This window comes from Scatophagus argus, chromosome 12 (assembly GCF_020382885.2).
Source record: "Scatophagus argus isolate fScaArg1 chromosome 12, fScaArg1.pri, whole genome shotgun sequence".
NCBI classification, from domain to species: domain Eukaryota; kingdom Metazoa; phylum Chordata; class Actinopteri; family Scatophagidae; genus Scatophagus; species Scatophagus argus.
The window spans coordinates 12,872,788-12,884,194 of NC_058504.1; the positions used below are offsets into that span (position 1 = coordinate 12,872,788).

General features: G+C 46.1%; 1 protein-coding gene across 4 annotated transcripts; it reads left to right on the forward strand.

Annotated features, from left to right (window-relative positions):
* Nucleotides 1–233: 233 nt before the first annotated feature.
* On the forward strand, nt 234–9,650 carry fgf18a (fibroblast growth factor 18a). Of its 4 annotated transcripts, none has more exons than XM_046406787.1 (5): nt 234–1,859; nt 5,296–5,335; nt 5,475–5,652; nt 7,250–7,356; nt 7,511–9,649. In XM_046406787.1, exons 1-5 carry the CDS (start codon nt 1,828–1,830, stop codon nt 7,781–7,783), a joined length of 630 nt encoding a protein of 209 aa, XP_046262743.1. In that variant the 5' UTR covers nt 234–1,827; the 3' UTR covers nt 7,784–9,649. The 4 variants fall into 4 exon arrangements, with proteins under 4 accessions (XP_046262743.1, XP_046262742.1, XP_046262741.1 ...); XM_046406786.1 differs by having other exon boundaries at nt 5,472–5,652; nt 7,511–9,648; XM_046406785.1 differs by lacking the exon at nt 234–1,859 and having other exon boundaries at nt 2,332–5,335; nt 7,511–9,650.
* The last annotated feature ends 1,757 nt before the right edge of the window (nt 9,651–11,407 follow it).

An 11,407-nucleotide genomic window follows, 5' to 3' on the forward strand; every position in this document is an offset into this window, starting at 1 on the left:
TAGCAGATGTTTTTCACATACACACAGAACGGAACACTTGTTAAAATGGATATTTTTGCAGTGTAAGTTGGGTCGGCATCGCATAGCGACTGACTAATCCCGTTTTGATCCAATAAGTGTGCATGTGCGTGTGTGCGAGACACAGAGAGAGAGGGGGGAGAGAGAGAGCGAGAGAGAGAGAGAGAGAGGTGGGAGGGAGTGAGGAGCGGAGGGAGGGAGGATTGATCCGCGTCTGTTAAAATCTTGTTCTGGTTTTTCTTGGAGTGAGGTCTGTGCCTGCCGACGCGCCTCTCCTGTGCAGCCCCCCTCAAGAAGAGCTTTTTATGGAAGGAAACCTCAGAATTCTTTGAAAAGGAGAAGGATCTGTACAACACCAGTTAAGTGGATTAAAACGCATGCGTTCTCTCCTGCGTTTTCTCCTCTGGTGTCTCAATGAAACAGGGAGGCAAACATAAGGAGAAAAGGACGGTGCAGGTTCTGGACTGGGAGTCGATCTGTCAGTGTGATTTTGAGTAAACACGTTTCCAGTGCGCCCGTTTTAACTTTTATTTCTTCAGAAACTGGTCATCTCGACTCCTTTCCTCTTGCACTGCGGAGTTCGTTTTTCTCGCAACGAGAAGACTTTCCTGTTTTTTTTCCCCCTGAAGAGAAACTGCTTAAACTTTCTACGTTTAAAAAAATAAATAAAAAGATCGGATTGCATTTTCCCCTTCAAACATTTTGGAGGTGATGTCATCGTGCTGTGTTTTGGCTGGTATTGTGTCGAGAGGGTGCAGGGAGGACTACTGCAGCCAGGCGGTAACCAGCGGCTGAGGCGAGCTGGGAAGTCCGGAAAATCAGGTGCAAAGTGCGGCTGTTATTTCCTCGCTGTGTCGCGGGTGGCTGAGTCCGCCACCCAGTCACAGCTGTTCCCATCCTCTCCAGCCAGCCCCCCTCCCTCGTCTTTCTTTCTCTTTTATTATCCCCTCCCATTCTCATTCAGCTCTCTCCATAAACCCTTCTGAGCTGGACCCCTCCGGGACCTTATCACCCTCTCCATCGGACACTGTTGGTCGGTGTCACCTGAGCCAGAGACCCGTTGAGCCAGCGTGGGGGCGCAGTCATGACCGAGGCCGCCCTGCAATACCCTGCGCCCGCAGAGCCCCCGTCTCCAGCTCGCCGTTTGCTCCATCAGCCAGCCAAGGTAGCCCACCTCCAACAGCTCCTGAACCTGGTCTACTGGGACTAAACCTGCCTCCCTCTCCTGTCAGCGCAGGAACAAACACTCCACCACTTTGTTTTATCATTTCACCTATTACAGAATCCATTCTGGAGACCAGAAGCTTGCCTTTGCGCTGAAACATTACGCATTGGATTACGCAGAAGATTACGCACGTACCGCATCTGTCCACAGGGGCCTTAGCATCACTCTGGGGGTCAGCGAGGTCGATTGGAGTTGGTTATTTGTGAGGCGTGCGCGCGCTTTCACCTGTTCCTCTTCTTGTCGGGGACGCGCATCCTTTAAAGCCCTAACCTTCCCCCCTTTGCTCCCCCGCACCACCCGTCTCTCCTCCGGTCTGGACAGCTGTTAGAGGTTGTCCGGCGGTCACAGTGGCAAAGTTACACCGTCCTCACATCCCATATTGCCCGCGCCCGCAAATTTACCCACGCCGGGGGAACCGGGGCACGTCGCCGCCGATGCCAGCGGGAGTGTCCGCTGACTCTTTGACTCTGCTCAACATCCAGCGGATTCAAAACACAGAGAGGAACTCTCCGGACTGTCGGACTGGCTCAGACCGAGCGAGGAGACTGTCTCTGGGCCAAGTTCCATAGTGGAGGGGGGAAGCAATGTGGTCCCTTCTTTCCACGCTGACCGTCTTGTAAGTCACTTTTATCACTTTGTCATGTAATAATCTTGTGTTTTCCTGAATGTTTTACCTTTATCTTCAGTTGTTTAAACTGGTTTCATCACAGGCCTCACTGTAGATGAAGATGATGCAGAGGAGGGTTGCAGTGTCTAACGGTTACATCACTCCTCATCAGTCCCCACAGAAAACATGCCACGGAAGGCCCTGTTTTGATTGGCTGACAGTTCAGGGTCACTGGGTCAGAGTCAGGGCCCTGTTACTCATAAAACCTGCCATAAACATCTCCATCACCATCTGCACTTACTTCAGGGATGGCTTAGAAACGGCCATTTTCCCAGCGCCAACAACAAAATGTTTTTTTTTTCCCTATTGAAAATATTTCAGAAGTTGAATCAAATAACATTGGATTTATCTAGTAGGATAGAAAAATGAGAAGTTGCGGGGGGGGGGGGGGGGGGGGGTGCACAGACTCACGGGGCTTGAGTTTGCCCATTCGAGGTGTGTCTTGTTAAAAGCCGAGGGATTTATTTTTCTTTCTTTGTGTCGACTGTACTTCTCCCAGATGGCAGTCATCTCCAGATACTTCTCATTCCTCACACAACCTGGACAGGGTGTGTGCTGCCGCTGCTGCTGCTGATGGTGTCTGCCTGACTTTCTCTTCGTCTGTGTCTCCCTTACACTCTCTTCACTTCCCCACCTAACTGCCTACATCTGTCTTCAAGTCTTGCCTGTACCCCATTTTTCCACAGATATTTGCTCAGATAAAAAGCATGAATTAATAACTGATGAATGATGGCGCCCCTGGCAGTATCTGTGGAGGAGCAATCTCACTGTTTAGTCTGCTGGTTTTAGTTTAGGTATTTCAGAGTCAGTCATCTCTTCATTCATTTCCTTCCTGTCTGTCATTTTTACCACAGCCACTCAATTCACTTCATCTATACTGTTTTACCAACTTGATCATACCAGTTAGAAAAGCCCAGGGCCTTTTGCCACAACAACCTGTTACTACTCTTCTCCCAAAGCCACAACTCCATGTCGAGGCCCTCTACTTCCCTAACCATTGCTCCACAATGGGCCCTAATACTGCTGATACCACTCACACGCCCACTAGCCAAACCACTATTCTTCGCCGAGGCTCACTGCTGAACATCTGAAACTTTTGCACTGTGCCGAAGCCCACTGCTCCAGTGTTGGCCTACCACGCTAACCACTGCTACACACAGCTGAAACCGCTGTTCAGTCCCACCAGGCCGACCGCTCTCATTCCACGCTGCTGCCCAGTCCTCTGTGCTGAGCCCTGCTAGTCTAACCGCAGCCTCCATATGGTATATCTGCTGGGACGCAGGTTTATGATGTCAGACCCTTGCTTATTTTGGCAAGTGGCCAAAGCGCACCGGGCTTTCCCTCTCTCCATACCTCTACCTCCTTCTGTCTTTCCTCGACTTTTTCTCTCTGCGCTCTCTTATTCTCTCATTTTCTCATCCCTCCCCCACCCCTGGCTGATCCTGTCTCCCTTTTTCCTCTCTCCTCTTTCTCTCTGTGGCTGGCATAATATGGAGTGTCTGTGGTTTTTGTGGGAGTGGGGGAATCCAGTGCCGAGGCACTTTTCCTGCAGTGTCCTCGGCAGCAGTGCAGTAGTGGTGTTTTAACAGCTGAGAGTCCTCACAATGCACAGGCGCTCAGGTTTTTTCGGCTGCGCAGGCAAAATGTGAGGGCCAACACTCTGCTGCATTAGCCAGAATATCTGCATCTATTAGAATGAGTCAGGGGCCAACACATCAGCTATTGGAAAGAAATGTTGAGAAGGAGAGAAAGGAAGCAGGATGGTATATGTGCGCTGGTTAGGAGGCAGTGACATGTGTTAGGATATGCACGAGTTGAACCTCCTTCCGCTCTCATTTCCATTATTTATCTTTTTGTCTGCTTTTCACGCTGGTTACGCTACTGTCTCTCATTTTGCCACTTTTTCTCCTTTGTCCTTTGGGTTGTAAGTTTAGTCTTTTTTTGACCCTCTCTACCCCTCCTCACATCTGTTGTCCTGCCCATTCTTTCTGATTTTATCCCTCACCTCTTTTATTATCTGTCAGCCTTCTCTTGCTTCATCTCACTTCTATTTATTCTTACACCACCTTCCTCTGTCCTGCCTTCTCCCTATCCCTTTGTGCACGTTACCGCTCTCTATTTCTCACTATCTACCTCCCTCAGCAGCGCGTATGTCTTTGCTTTGGCCCAGCTGTCAGCTGCTCCTCCTGTACACACGCATACACTCTGCACACATCTGCACATCTGTGTGCATGCCCACGACAGTGTGGAGGAGTCACCCTGCTAACCCTAAACATAAAGGAAGATGGGAGGCAGGGAACGATAGGAGAAAGGTAGAGTGGACAGAGATAAGGTAAAGGAGAGAAAGGGAGGACAACAAGCTAGAGAAAGAGAGTGGAGGAGAGAAAGACAGAGAGAGAAGAGGCATGCAGAGAGATAGCAAAAGATGAAGTGGGGAAAGATGAAATTCGTAGGATTACTTTTCAGCCCACACACTTGGTTCTGAACTTCATCAAGTCTTCAGCCACTAATTCAGAGCAGTTCAAGGACTGCCAGAGTAGATTTTGCGCAACACAATCACTCCCTTACTAAAGCTGTAAATAACATTTGATACATCCAAGGTCAAGGTCTAAACTTTAATTAAGCAATGTGATAATGTGAAAAGAATTTTAATTGTAACTCTAACCAGCTGTTTCAGTCACAAATGTCTCTGGCATTCCAGATAGTCAACTATGCAATAAGAAATAATATACAAAAGGTATATTTCCATGTGGACAGTACAAATTGATTCTGTGTCACATCACCACAATTACTCCCCCCCAAGTGATTATTCCGTAAATCTTCTTTTCTCACATTTTGGTAGCTCAGGTTCTGACTTACTCATAGCATCTCTAAGTGTAACCACAGTCCTTCCACTCTTCAGAGCCACATCACAGCAGCAGAATGTACACCTGTAGTCCAGCCCAGCTGTCTACATACGCGGGGCAGCCAAATAAGCCAGCCCGTTTCCTTAGATGTCCAAACCAAAACATGTTCTAGTTGTCTCGGCATGTTTGCCATTTCGCCACGGTCCAATCAGGTCATTTGGAGGCCAGATTTTGGTGTGGCGAAAGTCACGAATGGGTCAGAAAGTGGGTTTGGATAGAAGGCTGGTAGCGTAACGATAAACACTGTACTGGGTGTTGTCTGTCTGCCGATCCCTGGACATCGGCCTGTCTGTATGTCAAGTCACTGTGCCAGCCACACACCCAGCAGTGTGAGTAATCACCCAACAAGGAAAAGAGATGTTAAACAGAAAGAATAGCAGAGAAGAAAGAGATGGAAACGATGGTGTCACGCACAACTCTTTCAACATTCAGTCTTGCTTATATATTTCTAAACTCATCTGTTTCTACTTTTTTTTCAGATGTATCCAGATGTTGCTGGTGATGTGCAATCCATTACAGGTGAGGATCTGCAAGCATGGCAAAGAGATTGTTGAAAGTTTTATATTGGTAGTACATGTAGTTTTTCCAAGTCTGTTCATGACTCTGTGTGTGTGTGTGTGTGTGTGTGTGTGTCTGCTTTGGTGTGTGTTCCCAGCAGGTACTTGGTGTGGATGGGGTCAACTTCAGCGTGCATGTGGAGAACCAGACGCAGGTGCGAGACACCATGAGTCGGCGACACCACCGAGTCTACCAGCTCTATAGCCGCACCAGCGGCAAACACGTCCAGGTACTGGGACGCCGAATCAGTGCACGAGGAGAAGATGGAGACAAATATGGTAAGACACACACACACACACAAGGCAAACACTTGAGAGCATGTGTCTTCACAGTTTGATGCTTACTTGCACGCACATGCACACTCACACCAACTAATGGCTGCAAGTACAAAGACTTGAAGGCTGACCAAGTGCATGCATGAATGGATGCAGAATGCAACTGTGCAGGCACACACACATACCTCCTCAGGCTTTGGCAGAGGGGCAGTGGAGCTTGTCTTGGGAGTACAAAGACCTCATCGACTGGCTGCTGACTCAATGATTCACGAGAGAGAGAGAGAGAGAGAGAGAGAGAGAGAGAGAGAGAAGGTGTTAGTGGAAAAAAAGTGTGAGTTAGAAGGAGAAGCCTGGCAGGTACAGTGTCGGACCGAGTGTTAGAAACTCATCTCCTTCATCGATCCCTCCATTGATTTCTCATCCTCCCTGTTGTCTCCTCTGGATTTAAAACAGCAGGCTTCCTCTCCCTCCCTCCCTCCCTTCCTTCATCCTCTAACACTACCTCCATCTTTAACGAAGTCAAAACAATTCTTAAACCAAACACAGAATCAATGGGAAGAAGAAAGGCAAGCCATAAAGCCAGAGTTCATATTTCTGCGTGTGCTCCTGTGGTAGCTCATATTGCACATCCCATCCATTCACAAACATGTCAGGTTACTAACACACCACTTCAGCCCAATCCTAAGCAGAACTCTCCACCCAAAACTGACTGACTACGGTGATGAGGTATTACACTGGGGAACCAAGAGCAGAAAGAGAAGGGGGGAAAAAGCAAAAAAAGGGGGCAGCAACATGAAGGTGTAAACATGAAGCGAAAGAGCAGAAGGGAGACGAGAAGAGAGTTGGGGGAAGAGAGAGGAAGAGAGCAAGAGGGAGGGAGGTATTGATTTCTCTTGACCCCTTTGTTGACTAAGGTCATCCTGGAACCATTTTAGGGATTTATTTTTAAACAGGCACAAGTGCTCTCTGATGATGTGCAGTTGGTGAAGAGGTTTTGCCTGGAAGGATGAACATGCATGCACCTGCACACACACACACAAACACACACACACACCTTAAAACCCTATCACAGACGTTCAGAGTGAGTGCTCCCCCTCCTCTCAGCCCAGTGTGCTCTGTCTACTCTTGGCTGTTATCTTTTTTACGAGTCCCATTTGTGGTCAGCGGCCTCACATCCATGTGTGTGACCAGGCTTATCTGACAACCATCTGTCCAGACAGAGACATTTACATCTGCCTGTGATTTATCAGCACATTTAATAGCATCTATGAATCCTAAAACTGTGATTCAAAGTGAATGCCTTATCTGTTTTAAAGCCAAATCTGATTTAATGGTGGCTGGTAATCTGAGCAATTAATGTCACGCTACTTGGCAGCGGGTCTCTTTGTGTAAGCTTGAATGTTGATCTTTGCCATGGCTAAGTGATCTCAGATGACATGAAAATAAATGGCTTTTAAATCTGGGTTACCTTTATCTTTCTTCCTTTAATATTTCTGTGATAGGACCTAATAAACTTGTGAAATTCCATAAACATTCTGTATTTCTCTGCAATGCCCATGGCTCTAATGTCTGTCTGTCCCTCTGTCTGTCCCTTCACAAGCCCAGCTCGTAGTGGAGGCCGACACCTTTGGCAGCCAGGTGAGAATCCGGGGCAAAGAAACCAATTTCTACCTTTGCATGAACCGCCGTGGCAAGCTGGTAGGAAAGGTGAGATTTCTTTCTTAAAGAAACATGTTTATCAAGAATATCTCAGTGTCTTACAGTTTCCTGACCAGCCTTTCTTTCCTTCTTCCAATGTGTGTGTGTGTGTGTGTGTATGTATGGGGGGGGGGGGCTATCTGTTGTTTCTCTGCTCTCTCAGAAGGCCAGTAATCGAAGCGCAGACTGCGTCTTTGTGGAAAAGGTTCTGGAAAACCACTACACAGCTCTGATGTCAGCGCGCTACACAGGCTGGTATGTGGGTTTCACTAAAAGAGGCCGCCCTCGCCGTGGCCCCCACACACTCCCCAACCAGCAGGACGTACACTTCATGAAGCGTTTCCCGCCCGGGGAGCAACCCGACCTCACCACACCCTTCCGCTTCACCACCGTAAGCAAGCGGGGCAAGAGGGTGCGTGCTACTGGGCCCCGCTAGTAGTGGCTAACGCTAGCACCCACTGTCTTGTCATCCAAAGCCTTGACCTGAGCCTGCCAATGGCTAACCCATTCATCTCTTCTGTCACAAACGACTGAACGCCTCCATTTGTTGGGATAAACATTGACCAGGAACTTGATGAAACATTCATGGGGTTTAGCTTTACACCTACTAATTTGCCACTACAGTCCCCTAGTTAAGAGATCATTCCTCTCAGTTTTAGTTAACTTACTGGACCAAGTGGACCATTACTTGTCCATCGCTGGAAGCTCTATGTATCTGGTCTGCTTCCTTCTTGGGCCAGAAACACTGACAGAAAACCTGAAGGGCTGCCAGAGTCCCAGGCTCTATCAAGGCCTTTATTCCACAGCCACAAATACCACAAGGCCTTCATGTCTCCTGTTCTGGATCAGCTGGACAATGTCAAGTATGGGATTACAACTGGACCATACAGAGAGTGAACAAAGGTGGGAAATGCTGACTGAACAAGAGAGTGGGTGCTTAGCCCATGGATAAAGGGAAAACAGGAAGGAGAGCACGGGAAAACATAGAAGGGGACAAAGGGATAAAATGATCTGCATAGATCAAATGGACCAATAATGGATTGTTGACATGTGACGCACTTATTTGTCTCACTACTAAATTGGTGGGAACCTGTGAGACTGTTGCATGAATGAAAGGATGGATAAGAAAAGGATGAATGAGGGAATGACTGAGTGAGTGACATATCGAAAAAAATGCCAGTTTGTAATAAGAAGACGAGAAAAATGTACCTAAGTGTGTGGGTGTGGGTGTGTGTGTGTGTGTTTGTTTGTGTGAGTGAGTGCACCAACAACCATGAGTGAAGCTGGATCACAAGGGACTCTGGAAAGGGACCATCCAGTCCCTGCATGGACCCATGACGACTCACCGCAGGGACTGAAGCTTTAGGAACTAGAATGTATAAAAACTAAGCTGCACCAAAAACAGCCAGCCAATCACCGCAAACCAAACCAACAGCCGACCAAAGACAACTGGAAACCTTCTTCGTGACTCCTCTTGACACACCCAACAACCCCCCCCCCCCGAGGACGCTACACCCTCACCTTATAAGTGCAGAGGGTGATGAGTGCAGGGGCAAGCACGGCTGGGAGGGCGCCTTGTCGATTAGCATTGCTATAGAAATGACCCAGGGGATGATGCTCCCGTGCGATATCATGGATACAGAATGCTGCTACCAGGACATTCAGTGGAACAAACCAAAGTCTCATGCATACACACAGGAGAAAAATACTAAAGGGAACAATTTATTGAAAGTTATATATATTATATATATAAAAGAAGACAGAAACCCTAAATAAGCGATCTTACTATGATGGTTACTATAATTATTATGATAAAATTATTTCATTTATTTATTTCAGCTCTGTGTGCAGCAGTCTTTCTCGACTCAGTAAACCTTACAGAAACATTTCCTGTGTCTCTCAGTCTTTGTAAACTGCTTCCTCGCATACATACCACTATTTTGTCAAAGGATACATTGGGGATGGAGATTCAAGTGAAACGAGGGAATACCACTTTTTAAATGATGCCCAACATTTGCTTGTTCCCAGCTACAGTAACATGAGTATTTGATGATTTTCTGTTTTTTTATCATTCAAAATTGAAAATGTGTCAGTTTAAGATTAACTTTTTTATTTCACAAAAAGAATCATAGAAACTATGACAAACAGTACCATTTACGACTAAGATAACCATTCCTCCTATATCTTTGGCTGTATTGGGCGCTCAATCAATGTACAGGACTGTGGCAATGCAGGGTTTGCAGAATTTGTGTATTTATTCACCTTAATTTTTGTAGGTATTTAATCAAAAACAAACATATTTTATCCACAAACAACTTCTCACCTGAATTTACCTAAGATTTTCAGTATCAAGATATATAACAATATTTTGAATAAATAAACATTTACTATGATAGATTTTATCCATATTTTATAGAAGAGAAGAAATAGATTATTTGCTAATGGAACTTACTTAATTGCAGCACTAACTGACGATTTGAAAACTAGATCAGAGATTTGCTAAAGTTTATCAAAGGTCAATGGTAGACTGCCGTGCGATGTTAAAAACACTCTCCCTCCCACCAGGTATGAGAGCCACTGCAAAACTACGACACTCTGCATTTCTAACAGAAAGCCATGGAACAAAGTGGGAAAAGTCCTTTAAAACACTTTAAAATCAAGTGCTTAAAGGCTGCAGACGAACATATTCTGCAGTTTTCACAGTTCTTGTCAGTGTAGGCTGAAGTAAGAAGTCTCCAAAGCTGGAATCTCAGACATTAGATTGCTTTTAAAAAAAAGTACAATTCTAAGATGCACCAGCTCCATCCAGGAACTCTAAGAAATCTGAGCTCCTGACTGTTGAAAAAAATCAACAGTCACCTCCACATTATAAAATATTGTCATGCAAACACCATAAGCGATCAGCCAAAACAGTGGAAGGGAAACGTGCAGTAGTCAGATAGAGTTTCAGAGTTGCTTCTCCTCTCATCTATCCTGCTCTTATCCCTCCATTTCTCCCCTTCCTTCCCTATCCTAGCGGGAGGTCACTGAGGAGATGTCGCTGCCAAATGACCCAATCATGCCGGCAGACACAAACAGCTGACTCAGGGGGAAAATGGTTGTACCAGAGGATTCCTATTGCAAGGCAGCAGGAATCTGTGCTGAGGGGGGTGGTATAAGGAGGAGACAGTGGGGTGGAAGGGAAACAGGGTGTGGGGGTGGGCTAAAGAAGAGCAAGTAGGGGGAAGGGGGTGGTGGTGGGGTGAGCTGTTCATTGCTGGAACGTTGCTCCAGTTCCACTCGGGAATGATGGAAATATTCTGCGTAGCCAAACCCAGAGTGGAAGGTGTATGGTAATCATGTCGGGGAAGGAATGCCAAATATGTGCGTGAGAACAGAGCTGTGACCTGAGAACTGCAGGAATTATGGGCCAAAATCCCACAGACCCAGAGGAAGCACACACACCCATATCTAACACATACACACATCATATACTAATGGTGCTCCACCAAGCACAAATCCATCCCACAAAACTTATTCACAGAATTTGAAACATTCTACTATGCTAAACTAAACCCACAAATTTTGAAAACCAACCCTGTCAGCAGGCCAACTCCCCTCCTTCTCTAGTTGCGATAACACACACTGTAAAATAACTAGACAGAGCTCAAAAACACTTGCCACATCTTTGCTATAAAGGTACCACTTTAAGCACCTCAAACAAACATTCCTCCTTCACAGTTAAAGTGTTTACAAGGTTGAGTATGTGATCCACTGTAACAGGTTATTTTGACTCCAAACTTGAATACCAAACAGTCAGAGCCCAAGACTCATAAACACGTTACACTGTGGGAGATAACTGAGTTTATACTCCCACCTGGTGGTCATCCTGAATACAATGGCAATGTCATCGCACAGTAAATGTAACCAATAATTGTTTCATGTTAGATCACTTCAAAGTAAAAATTGTAGTATAAACTATGATAAATTAAAAGTAATAACTAAAAGCAATAATTAAAAGGAGATTTTGCATCCTGGGAGGTCTTGTAAGTTATAATCCACATAAAATCTGGTTACAGAT